The sequence below is a fragment of the Oncorhynchus nerka genome, linkage group LG11 (assembly GCF_034236695.1).
Source record: "Oncorhynchus nerka isolate Pitt River linkage group LG11, Oner_Uvic_2.0, whole genome shotgun sequence".
NCBI classification, from domain to species: Eukaryota; Metazoa; Chordata; class Actinopteri; order Salmoniformes; family Salmonidae; genus Oncorhynchus; species Oncorhynchus nerka.
Window position 1 is genome coordinate 35,718,873 of NC_088406.1, and position 13,688 is coordinate 35,732,560.

Consider the following 13,688-nt stretch of genomic DNA (forward strand, 5'->3'; position numbering starts at 1 on the left):
CATGATTCACATACTCTGGAAGACACTTGTTCCTGAGGTACAGCAGCACAGCTTTTGTAAAACATTCTATAGCCAGCTGGAGAACTGAAGTCGTTTTTATGTGCATAGTATTCCTCCATATTTTTTCCAATTGTGATTTTCCTTGCAGAACATTTCTAATGACAAACTATGTTTAGTAAATTCCTAAGTCTGACTAAAAGGAAAACACAACCATGAAGTGAATTAGTGGGAAATATTGTGTTGTAAAACAATGCCTTTGTGAGGGATTTCCAGAGCAGCAGGTGAGAAACAGTGAGTTGACTTCAGTGTAGATATGCTGTGTCTGTCTCTGAGGACTCCTGCAGAGATGAGCTGGGCTGAATGATGCATGGCATCGTCGCGAGCAACGGGGAAACTTTGTTATACGAGGTGACCGAGGAGATGAACAGACACATCCTGCAGTATGACATTCAGCTTCTACTACTAAGAAGTCAAAACGCTGGTTTTCAACTAAGTGAGAAGTGAAATAACTACTACTCCATGGAAGAAGCAGTCCTGTTCAAACAGATGTGTGCGCATAATAACATATAGGGCACTAGGAGAGTAAAGTGGTTCTAAACAACATAGCCCTACACTGTGTATGTGTGGTGTGTGTTTGTTAAAAAACAGCTCTGCTCAGAGGTTTGGAGAACACACCCTCTACAGCTGATTCTGACAGCTTCTCTTGCACTCACTCACTCACTCACACACACACAACCACACACACAACACACACATTTAAATACCCTCATAGGAAGACTTGCTGTAGTCAAATTGAGTTCTCACTCTCAATGATACCACCATGGGATGCTCAGGGCTGTTGATTTTGGGCTTTGTCCTAAGTGTGTCTCACTGCTTGGACATGTTGGGTAAGTCTGAGGAGTTAAAATCCATCTGTGAGTGTGACGTTCTGTTTATGGGTTGAGTTTACTAGCCCTTAAAGACTTGTTTATTAACCTGTGGAATTTTACACTGAACAGAGGTGCAATAGTTTTGCTGCCTGATTAGTCTAATTATAAAGGCTTACAAGCAATAAACCCAAGAGCAAAATCCATTTGAAATATTCTGAATTCATCTTGACTATAGCTTTATTTCTGACATATGTTTGTACTACAATATTGTCTGTTAGTCTGCTATTATTGTCCAATGGTGTCAGCTATTAAAACCCTTTTGGTTGCTTTAATGACCTTTTAAATGCAATTTATGACCTTTAATGATACCATTAATAGTATTGCAATGGCTCTACTGAGTGTGTTTGGGGAAATCCCTATGTGTTGTTAGTCGACAATATTTTCTGTTAGTCAGAAAGATATCACAGTTTGATCTGTGTGATCTGAACTTAGGAACTTCAGTGTGTATTTTCAATTGGTAGATGAATGAGCGTCTCTGAGGAATAAATAGGTCGGTAGGTTAGAACCACTGCACCAACAGTATGACTTTCCATCCCCAGATCTCTCCACTAGCACATCATCATACAATGCATTAGTTACATCACCACACTGATCTATTTGTTGAATCAAAAGCAGTTCTTTGTCAATATAAGTGACACATTTTCAGTTGTCTTGCTACCCTCTGAACATTGAATCATCTGCAAGCATCCATGTACGTGAACGCCTGCTGTTGGGTAGAAGCCCGGATGAAACCGCAGCAGTTTCATATGACTATGCTACGATATACTGGCCCTATATGGTACATGGGTAGCCTAAACTACATAAAGCACCCCAACCCGTAAACAGAGACAGTTGTCAGTGCCTTAGGGCCACAGAAAAAGTGCTAATGGACATTATTTTGTCATTTAGGCTGTTGCTATGTGATTATTTGCAGTGCATCCTTTAAGTGTGCCTCAGATATGCAATCTTTGTAATGCCTTTTCCATTTTTATGAACCATAAACCCACAAGACAAGATATATTTGTGTGGAGCTGTCCCTCTCTTTCTCTCTCTCACGCTCTCTCTCTTTCCCTCTTCCTCTCTCTCACAAACACATGCACGCAATCCTTACATGACTTAATAAAGTTTATTTGACAAATGAAATAAGTGCCATTTTGGGATATTGTGAACTTTGTGTTTGTTTCCATATGTTGTTATGTACAACACAGCACCACTTGCTGTTCTCTGAATTGATTTGGTCGAAGATGGGGGCCAGAGTATTTATAGTTGGAGACATAAGTGTTGTCCTCATCAAAGTGTCCTAACAGGACAATATTTGACAGGATTGTTGATGTGAGGTATTAGACTGGGTATCCATTGAGTGTTCCCCATTACCCAATGTACTCATCTGTCATCATTCGGCACTTAGGCGGCTCAGGAGTTATACAAGTTCAATTTGCCTCCTGTTTCCACTGGCTAATAGATAAAAACGTTGTCCTTAAGTGTTCCATAATAGAGAGACCAGAGAGAGGAGTGAGTTGGTATGCATTGGACTCTGCATGCTGTTATCAACACTCAAACCTGTCAGGCTGCTTTATTAAATGTCCCCTTCACTGAAACATCCCCTAATCGTGACTGATGTCTTAGAGACAGACTGTAGCTATGTCCTAAATGGCACCCTATTCCTTACAGTGCACTACTTTTGACCAGGGCCCAAAGGTAAAATGGTGTCATTTGGTACACAAGTAGCTGCTTGGGATGGACACTCAGAGACAGGGAACCCTTTTTATAGAAGTCTCAACAGAAATCACATTTGCTGTTGTTTGTTTTTAGCAACATCTATGGAATTTCTCATCAATTAACCAAAGTGCATCCCACTGAGATATGAGTGGCTAAGGATGCATCCCAAATGGAACCCTATGCCCTATATGGTGCACTACTTTTGAACAGGGCCCATATGGCTTCGGTCAAAAGTAGTGCACTGTATAGAGAACAGGGTGCCCCTTTGGGACGCAAAATAACTGAATTACTAGTAATTTATGCCCATCATAATGTTTTTTTTCTCACAGATATGGAGGAGGACATGGAGATTGACCGTAACGTCACTGGGATCCTTGGAGAAGATGTCTTCCTCCGCTGTCAGTACATGGGACCGAATGACATCACAGAAGCCTCATGGAAACGCCCAGACTCTAGAATGAAACGATCGATGAAGAAATTAACAGGCTACAAGAACAACAAGGCTTTCAGCAAAGACCCAGACTTCTCCGCCCCAGCCTCTCCCACCAATCTGACTGTGAAGATGAGGGTGTCTACTCTGGAGGCCCAGGGGGAGTACACATGTGTGTTCGCCACCGATGAAGAGGAGATCACTAACAGCATGTTTCTCACTGTTCTGGGTAAGCCTGACTGAAGAACATGGCCCAATTCGAATACTCTTAAAATGCATCCTTCCTTATTCCCTTCTTGAGATTACAAGATTGGTGTAAGCAAGCTTTCCATTGCATTGCTCTGACCAATTATGTCATGTCAGATCATTGATTAATTCAAGGAAGTGAGGAAGGAAGGATGCATTTTAAGAGTATTCGAAGGGGGGCTCTAATGGACGATGGAAAAGTACCTAACACCTAAATGGTAGAGAGGAGAAACAAAATAATACATGACCTCATGATGCCATTAGGGGGGGGTTGGATAAAATATGTGACATTATAATTGCCTGTTGTATCCTTACCTTACTGTACCTGCAATGTCATCACAGAGACAGAATCATACAAACATCCATTGCATAAATGTTTCTCGTACCAGCATCATCCTCTTCATGTCTTTTAATGTTTTTGTTTTGAAGCTCGACCTGATATCTACACAGTGGTGACAGAGGACACAGACAACGCTACCCACTACCAGTCAGTCACATGCTCAGCTACCAATGGTAAACCTGTGGCTCTGATTCGCTGGGAGATCAACGGCAGCCCTCCTACTGACGACTCCTCTGTGGAGATGAGGAACACCAGTTATACCAATGGCACTGCCACTATGACCAGCTTACTCCGCTTCCCCACCCACCTACAGGACCAGGACAGGGTGACCTGTGTGGTCCAGCACCCAACCCTGCCTGACCCCACCACACGTGTCACAGTGAGGGTGGAGACCTTCGGTAAGCCTGCCAGCTCACGTACACTGCATCCTAAATGGTACCCTATTCCCTTTATAGTGCACCACTTTTGACCAGGAAGGGTGACAAGATTTGGGACACATCGTTGATGTGTATGTTTGTTTGTACAGTACTTGGCATTCTCACTTTTGTGGGCAAGGATTTGACATGTGATGCTAAGAATCAAGGTCTGAGAATGATCGGGAGATATTGCATCATGCTGGGACTGGCACCACCTTGAGCTCATAGCTTACTGGCACAGATGTTTCCTTTACTTTCTCCCAGCCTGTTGTTCCACGTGTTCACCTCCCCACTCCACACCATGTACCAGGTGTTGTGTCTCTCGCCAAGGCTGTGTTTCCTGTACGAGTCAGCCCTCGCAATCAGCTGTGGCATCAGAGACAGATCATACATCATATCACACTGCACAGTAAATTAATTCTCATCACATTTAGATATCCCTCCCCACCACATTAGGAGACACATTTTTGATATACAGCCTGTATCCATATGTCAAATATTATCATATGACAGAAATGTCCTCCCTTATCCATATGTGGTAGTATCAAAGTGTCTTTGACAATCGGCATTAGAGTGATGTTTTTCTACATGTGCAGTCAGTCTGTACTGAGATGCGTGATATAGGGTGCTGCTACGTCCCAAATGGCACCCTATTCCCTATATAGTGCACTACTTTTAACCAGAGCCCTACAGGGTACCATTTGGGATGCAAACAGACAGTAGTCCTCTCAGCTGTGGTCTGCTGAACAGATGGAACAGGTGAGAAGAGTTAGCACTCTCCTCCTAAAACATAATGGCAGCCTTGTGTTTATCTTTCATAAATCGATCCTTTCACTTCAGCCTTCTCAAAAATATAAACCACAGCCCTAGAGGCCCAGACATTTGATTTAGGACTGTTGTTGTACTGATGGATCATTCCCACCTGCTCATGTACAAGTATAATTTCTCTCTGCCTGCAGTGGCTCCCAATATGACCATTGAGACATACCTGGTTCTAGAGGAAGGGGAGAAGTTCTGGGTGGTCGCCTGTGGTGCGGCCGGAGGGCGACCCCGAGCTGACATCACCCTGGTGCTGCCCAATCAGGAGGTCAGTTCCATGCTACAGAAGGAGGTTGTCATGGATGCAGCAGACACATGGGTCAGGTCATACCGCTTCCCAGCTGAGCTTCATGAAGGGGAAAACATCACCTGCCTGTTTGACCACCCCAAGTTCCCACACGGAGAGCTTCGGACCATCACTTTGCCGGCATTCTGTGAGTACCTCACAAGTTATAATTGAGGACTTGGAGCCAAAAGTATGGTTTTAGGAGAATGCTTTTCATTTACTCTACTTAATAACAGACTCTGTGTTGGATCTTGTGTTTCAACTTCCTATTGTGTAGCTCTGTCTGCTGTTCGGCTGCAGAACCCAGGGTTGGCAGACAGCAGCAACAAGAGCCAGGCTGTAGAGTCAGTGGTTCTGGAGGAAGGACAGAGCAAAACCACCATCGGGTTAGAGGTCGTTGGGGATGTACCACGTTACAGTATAGTATGCACCAAGTAAGAATACCTGTATTACTATCGTAATACAGACAAGATGTCTGTTGATCTCTCTTGATTGTAACTTCTGTTCATCTCATATAAAGGACAACATTACCATGAAGGAACTGCTGTGATAATCTTATTGGTCAGGGTACAGTTACAAAAAACTAAAACTATTAGGTTTTGCTTTCTAGCAATTTCATTAATTTCTGCTATTCTTACTATACTAGTGTTTGCATCACATTGTGTCTGGCCGCTGTGGTGAGAGGTTCGGTTGAAAACCACAGGTGATAGACAGGCACTAGACGCACATCCTGCACATTTGTTTAGAAGCATCCAGCTGCAGATTGTGCGGGTTGACACCGCGAGTTGTGCGAACCTCAAAGCGCACGCGTCTCAAATGTTATGCGCAAGTGCAACCTGTAACTAAACGTTTGTTGTAGGAAAACTAGCTCAGGGGCAGCGGTCCAAACACTTAAAAGACACGTTGTATGCCCTTGGGGGAATCCCCATCGCCATCTTGGCGGACGGTCCAAATGATTAGCCAAGCAAGGGAAGTTTGCAACGTAAGCCCCGCAGCCCTTGTTTTTAGTCGAGTTTGCGAGTGTACAATTATGTTCACTTCGGGACCTGAAACTCCCCATAATTCAATTCGCCAAGATTGTACATCCGCTAAGAAGTCTGCCAAAAATTAAAGCCTCCACGACAATATGGAGTCAATATACAAGTGTAAAAACAAATGTAAAAGTTAAACAATTGTGCTACTAATGCACATGACGGCACAAACAGGTCTCGTAAAAGTAATGTTTTTGTTTTGTCGAGGGATGAACGAGTGTTACATTTCCGGGCAAGGGCGGTCCATTTAAAAGTCCTACCTCGCCCTGCAAGTGTGTATTCGTCAGACGTCATGGTATGTCATCAGAAGTGTCCACTTAATTTGAGGGGATAGGGTGTGTCTTTTAAGTGTTTGGACTATTGTCCTGGTCTTTATGTTGACCACTGTTGCTTATGTAGCTAGCTAGCTAGTACACGTTAGTTAGGTAGTACCTATCTTCTAATTCTAAATGTAATTTCACCACCCGTGATGTTGGTGTAGGTAACGCACCATCCTCTCTGACACCATTCGACATCCTGTCTGAGCTTGTATCTCACAGCGTTTGTGGCGTGAGAAGATACTGTATCTGCTGAAGCCAGACGCTTTGGATTTAAAAAAAATCTACTTTGAATAGCAACAATCACCAAGTTGGTGACATTATCCCCGGATCTAACTATCTGAGAACCAAAGCTCTTCGAGCTGCTGCTCTCCTGCCTTTGGAGAGTGGCTAACAGTGTATTGTCTTGTGTTGTCTCCTAGAGAAGAGCAGTCTCTCCCTGAGGGTGTGGCAGTATTTGGCAGTGCTCTAACCCTGCAGGGTCCTGTCGAGCTCTACCATGCAGGGCTGTATGAGTGTGAGGCCTCCTACTTCAGCCACAGGGCATCTGTACTGCTGGACATTACCGTTAACCCACATGTCAAGCAGCCTGGTACGAGCAGAGCCTTGTCTACATATCATAGGTTATGTCCCAAATGGCACCCTGTTCCTGATATAGTGCCTATGGGCCCTGGTAAAATGTGTGGGATGTAGACTACATATAATTTGGGATGCAGCCTAAATATCATCTTCATAATTTGACAACTGGTAGCCATATCTGTCAGTCTGCAATTTGTAGCGAGCCAGCATATGTTAATACAAGTGACTTCTATCATAAATATTGTTAGTATAAATCAGTTTTTCTTTTAAAGTTAAGTGATTAGCATGTTTACAGCCCTTTCTCTTCTCTGTGTGCTAGTGACTGTTCCTCCCAGCATAAGGATTGATGTCCAGGACAGACTGGGTGACAGATTCATTGAGTGCCTGGCTGCAGACTCCGTCCCTGTTGCCAATGTGTCCTGGGTTCTACCTGAGGGTGTGTCTGGGCCCTCCTGGTCCAGTCTCACATCCCATAATGGAACCTATTCTGTCAGCAGTGTGTTAGTACTGCCTGCCTGCTCAGCCCAGGAGCTCAATATGGAGTGTGTGATAGATCATACTGTGTTTGTGTTGCCAGAGAGAAGACAGATAACACTCCCTGTGTGTGGTATGTTCAACAAATCATCAAACACCATCAATTAAAGCGCTAGTGTTAAAATAAAATATTTACATTGAGAACATGTATCCTATATTGCTGTTATTTTATTTACATTGAGAACATGTATCCTATATTGCTGTTCTATCTACATGCAGCTCCTCCTAACATCACCATCCAGTCCAGCTCTGAGTGGGAGGAAGATGTAGCATACACACTGGTGCAGTGCACTGTGGACAATGTTGGACCTGCTGCCACCATCTCCTGGAGTCTTGGAGACTGGGACAGTGACAATAGTACCAGTCAGCTCATGGAGGTGCAGGGGCAGGTAAAGGGAGAAAACAAATGAAAGGGTGCTTGGAACCGTGAAATAGATACAGCAAAAAATTTAAAATTCCGGCACTCATTTGGATATTATTTGCACGCTCTGTCATATGTTTCGCTAGCAGGTTCACAGGCAGCCTGAGCTCCATGCCAATGGCTCTGTGACGGTCCGTAGTGTGTTGAGGTTCCCCACTTCCATGTTCTCTGGTCAGAATGTCACCTGTGTGGTGGATCACCTTGGTCTTGAGAAGCCAGAGAGAACAGGGATACTGCTGCGTGGACTGGGTAATTTACTTCATGACTTGTAGCTACCATGTATCTCCACCAGTAGAGGCTGCTGAGGGGATGATGGCTCATAATAATGTCTGGAATGGTATCAAACACATCAAGCATGTGGTTGATAACATTCCAGACATTATTATGAGCCGTCATCGCCTCCACTGATCTACACAATAAGTTATGCGTCCCCAATGACACCCTATTCCCCCTTTAGGCCCTGGTCAAAGTAATGCACTATAAAGGGAATAGGGTGCCATTTAGGGACGCATCCATTGTATCCAACCTCCACACACTGTCACTCTCTCTCCGTCCCTCCCTCAGAGTCCCCTGTGATGCGTGTTTTTGTTGGGAGGCAGAGGGGATCTCTTCTGTGGCTGGCTGTATGCGAGTACAGAGGGGACAGGCTCGGAGCACACCTCTCTTGGGTTCTACCTGACAACGCCACAGGCCACATCTCCTTCCGCTCTGGGTATGAAGGAGTGAGAGTGCTAACCAACCTCACCTATGAGTTTTCACTGGCCCTCCACGAGGGACAGGACCTGACCTGTCTCATTCAAAATCACCATGGACTAAAGGAGAGGAGGACAGTCCATGTACCCAAATACTGTAAGTGTAATAGGGAATAGATAGACAGAGATGAGATATATAAAGCACCCAACACCACAAATGATATACTTGTCATACTACACATACATTCTGTATACTCTTAGAGAAAAGAGTTCCAAAAGGGTTCTTCAGCTGTCCCCATAGGAGAAGCCTTTATTTTAATTTTATTCCAGGTAGAACTCTTTTTGGTTTCTCTGGAAAGGTTTGTTCATGGAACCCAAAGTTTATTTTTACCTGGAACCAAAAGGGTTCTCCTATGGGGACAGTAAATAAATATTTTAGGTTCTAGATGGCACCTTTTTTCTACGAGTATACAATTCTGTCATGATATTCTTTGAGGTAGAGTACTTACCAGGCATGCCAAGCTCCAACCTCCTGTTCAACATTTAACTGCAACTACCTGTCTATTGACTGTATGTATCTAGGGAGTGATTTGTTTTTTGCCCCCTGTTGACCACTTCTCCTTCCCCTTCTTAGACATCTCATCTGTCAGAGTACTCAATCAAACCACTCCCCTGTACAAACCTTATGGAGACGAGTCCGTTATACATCGAATGTCCCTAAAGGAGAATTTCCACAACCAGAGGATCCTGCTCAAAGTCTATGGCAGTGTGCCAACTTATAGCCTTACCTGTCAGAGGTAGTAGACTCTTTGCTAGACTCTCTTTTACTACTATGTTCCATTCCTACAACTTCTAAACTGTGGAGGTTGAGTGAGAGAGCTACAGAAGGATGGAAGACAGAGTAGGGCAGGGCCCTGTCTGATAATATTACCACTACACAGGGGAGGTCATTTGTACGAACATTGTTCTCGTCCAGATGGAAGTTCTCATTTGTATTGTTTTATGAGAGCTTTTAACTAGATAGTCAAATACGTGCAGTGTCGTAAAGCTGCTATTATGTCTTATTAAGATACTATCAGGACTTCTGTGCTGTGGGGCCTGGGGAAGGTTGTCCTGACTGGCAGGCCATGCGGTAGGTTCCACTAAAGAACCCTTTTATCAGGGACAATGAGTGACTTATGAAGCAGTATATCTTCAGAGGTCCTGACACTCTCCTGCCCCCCCATGCTCAGACTCGTATAAATTGTGTTAGGAGTTATTCTGTCAAGCTATTCTGGGTAAAGCTGTGTTCATTTCTGCTAAGGTGGATGATAGTTACTTAGGTATACACCTAAGTATAAATACGAAATACAATGTCTCATTAGATTTTTATCACTCGATGTAGCAGTTTTTTTTTAATGACCAAAAAGTGTTGTGGTAGCAATTTTCCACCTTCCACGCTTATCTTATTCTCTCTTCATGACTGTCGTCTTTGCCACTTAGATGATAAACAGATCAGACAAACGTGTGTACTATGTAATAACTTTCTGTGTCCTGCTGCGTGTTGAAGAAATGACGGCACATTGGTCCAGATGGATGGTCGGGCTCTGTTGTTCCATTCAGAGGTCACGGAGCAGGAGGCGGGCCTCTACACCTGCCAAGCCTCTTTCTACCACCATCAGGCCTCGGTCCTCATTCAAGTGGAGGTCACCAGTGAAGATAAACAGCTCAGTGAGTGTACACTCACCTTATCATGCATCAGTGAAACAACAATATGTAAGATATTTCAATGCTTACTGGTGAACATCCAAAAATGATTGGCATACTATAATTTTGCCATTATTTGAATTTACTTCCATTTACAACAGGTGTTCCATTCCATTTACTTCCATTTTTTGTTACCGGATGTCTTTCTCCTGTGTGTTTGTGCAGTGATTGTCTTCATCGTCTGTTTCTCCTCGGCTGCAGCCATCACGATCCTCCTCATCGTCACTCTGTGTGTTTTCTGGTGAGTCGATCAGTACGAAGGCCTCCTGCAGGTGACAGACAGACAAACAGCAACTCAGCAGGTGACATGTTTACAGGTAGCACTCCGGCAACCATCATGTTGGCAGATGACAAACAGGAAACCAGGTCTGTGTGTCTGATGGTTACTACAGCTTAGCATGACCAAAGTAGCACAGAGCTATTCACAAACAGGATGCTCTGTGGCTGGAGCAGACGGGTACATCTGCCACCACAGCTCTGCCACACAACTCACACAGTCTGATTCTTTCTGTCTCTGTGGTTAAGACAACAGATTTATTTTTGGTTTAACGTTATCATAGGGCTTAACTCTGAGTGATTACTCTGGAAGTAAGAAAAGCTATTCAAAAACTTCACAGCTGGAGAATTTATATTGTAATTCAATCCCAGTCACAATGCTTGGAATGAGAACTGCATAAAGCAGTCATCTCTTGTTTCTGTCATTGGATCGGATCAGATAATTAGACAGGTGTGTCAATACCACAGTGTTTGGATACACTTTGGGATCCCAAATGTCTCTAAAATCATCTGATAACTCTCCCACAGGGCTCTGGTCAAAAGTAGTGAATTGTGTAGGGATTAGGGTACAATTTGGGATGTAGACTAAGTTCCTTTTTGTCTGGACTCGTGTGAAAAGGGATGGTAAATATATAGACACAGACACACAGACTCCACTTCCGTGTTAGTTCAGTGGCTGATTCATTGTGTCTTTGGTCAGTACATTTGGTCAAGGTGCCATTGGTGCGTGAGCATCACTGTCCCATTATCCATGGTTCCCGTGGGAAGGTCCTGTCAGGCTAATTTGGGAAGGTCAGTCAGTCGACAGACGTACACAGAGAACCTGACTCCCCATGAGAATAGCTATTCCGGGATTTGCATCTTCCAGGTCGCAAACACTAGGAACACTTTTTGAAAGGAGCAGGTTTTCATTGGCCTGGTTGGTGTCATAGGGATCATGATGGATGAGGAGAGCTACTGCTTCTAACATCAGAGAGATCAATGACGATGTCACCATCATTCTGCTTATATATTCCTGTCACATAATGCATTCACAGTTCACACACTCAGTGGCTCAGTGGAAGTCTGTTCACTCATACAAGGGGTGCAGTTTGGCCATACAGGTAAGTTTGGCTGTACAACTTTCTTAGTGAGGATGATACCCAACTGTATAAAAACATCAAAATCATTTGACAATTTTAAACGCTGTCTGTCTGCCACTGCAACACAACTGAAAATTAATTGTTAATTTGTTTTGAAGCAAAATAAATGGAGGAGACCGCCTAACATCTAAGGTTAGTATCAATCTTTCTTACAATTTTTCTCAAGCTGTTGAGCTCTCAAAAAAACATTATGCATTCTTTGAATTATTGAGAATGGTCCTCTTGCCTTCATTCATCTATTCTTGTAGCTTCTATCCATAGGTCTTTATTCAACATTTGAATGTGCTTTGTACCCCTGTCTACTATCTTCTCTGGTCACTGAACTCCTGTAAGAAGCGGGAGTCGCTGGCACCCTTGACCTCTCTGACCCAGGAACTGTGCTCTCCAGAGCTGAGGAAGGGAAAGACAGCAGTGACAGTATCAGGAGGACGAGGCCAGGAGTACAACCAGCCGCTCAGCTACTCTATTGTCATTGATGCCAGATCCACTGTGTAAATGACAGGGTGTGTCCCCACTGGCACACTATTACCTATATAGAGCACTACTTGTGCACGGTATATGGAATAGGGTGCCATTTGAGACTGAATTATTTTATTTACCATTTAAAAAAACACATACTCACAGTACATGCATTTAAAAAAACTTGACCAGGATATCAGAGACTTTTGGTCCCTAAATTCCATGGTGCAAAAACATTACAACATTACATAGATACAGATACATTACATAGATGGACTCATGACATGGTTCATCGACATGACATGGATCAACTTTTTTTATTTGTTCAATTTCTCGATCATTAGCCAGATTTTGACTTTAGACACCACGGGCTTCTACTATATGTTGGAGTCCACGCTACAGTATCCTGCATCGCTCTTACGTGGTGCATGATGCAGCTTATCCTAAAGTCAAGTCATTCAAATGCATTGTTTTGTGAATTTTTCATAATTTTTAGTTTTGTTTATTGGTGTATTTCATGCATTGGTGTTTTAAATAATTGTAATGTGTTGTAAAGAAATGTATTGTAAAACTCATAGAAATTATGTTGTAGCTTCTATTTGTTTGACTGTTTTGTATTATGCTGAACTTTAAAAGGTTATTCATTTTGGTTATCTAATGTTGTAAAATCTGGAGCATTATCAATAAAAGTAGTGTAAATGTGTATCTTGTTGTTAAACCTGCTTTGTTTGACAGGTTTAAGACTATAAATTAATTGACACAAGTGTGTGCACGTACATACACACACATTCTTGTATAACTAAACTTGTGTGGTCACACAATTCAGTCCCACTCAAAGTCCTATTTTCCAGAACCCCTAAACTTGAACCTTTACCCCAAAACCTAATCTAGCTCCTGAACCTAACTCTAACCATAACCCTAAAACCCCTAGAAATAGCATTTGACCATATGGGGACTAACAAAATGTCCCCTAGTTGGTAAATTTTTGGTTGTTTAGTATTCTTGTGGGGACTTCTGGTCCGCACAAGTATATGTAACGGATGTGAAACGGCTAGCTTAATTAGCGGTGCGCGCTAAATAGCGTTTCAATCGGTGACATCACTTGCTCTGAGACCTTGAAGTAGTAGTTCCCCTTGCTCTGCAAGGGCCGCGGCTTTTGGGTACCGATGGGTACCGATGCTTCGAGGGTGACTGTTGTTGATGTGTGCAGAGGGTCCCTGGTTCGCGCCCGGGTATGGGCGAGGGTACGGTCTAAAGTTATACTGTTACATATAGTTAAACACGTCCAGACACTGACACACACAGTTAGAATTAATTTCTTCGCACT

The 13,688-nt window shown here is 43.3% G+C and overlaps 1 protein-coding gene across 3 annotated transcripts in view; it reads left to right on the forward strand.

Moving 5' to 3' along the window:
• The window catches only part of LOC115136772 (uncharacterized), a 99,148-nt gene extending 86,084 nt beyond the window's left edge, over positions 1-13,064 (forward strand). Inside the window, exons 7-20 of one of the 3 annotated variants that reach the window (XM_029672536.2) lie at positions 2,957-3,286; positions 3,733-4,041; positions 5,019-5,312; positions 5,442-5,598; positions 6,935-7,104; positions 7,411-7,698; positions 7,845-8,014; positions 8,136-8,295; positions 8,611-8,895; positions 9,373-9,535; positions 10,288-10,493; positions 10,650-10,725; positions 12,001-12,034; positions 12,236-13,064. In XM_029672536.2, coding sequence (XP_029528396.2) covers positions 2,957-3,286; positions 3,733-4,041; positions 5,019-5,312; positions 5,442-5,598; positions 6,935-7,104; positions 7,411-7,698; positions 7,845-8,014; positions 8,136-8,295; positions 8,611-8,895; positions 9,373-9,535; positions 10,288-10,493; positions 10,650-10,725; positions 12,001-12,034; positions 12,236-12,397 — 2,804 coding nt within the window. In that variant the 3' untranslated portion in view covers positions 12,398-13,064. Of the gene's footprint in view, positions 1-2,956; positions 3,287-3,732; positions 4,042-5,018; positions 5,313-5,441; positions 5,599-6,934; positions 7,105-7,410; positions 7,699-7,844; positions 8,015-8,132; positions 8,296-8,610; positions 8,896-9,372; positions 9,536-10,287; positions 10,494-10,649; positions 10,726-12,000; positions 12,035-12,235 lie in introns of all 3 variants that reach the window. The other 2 variants (XM_029672535.2, XM_029672537.2) reach the window with 2 other exon arrangements.
• The last annotated feature ends 624 nt before the right edge of the window (positions 13,065-13,688 follow it).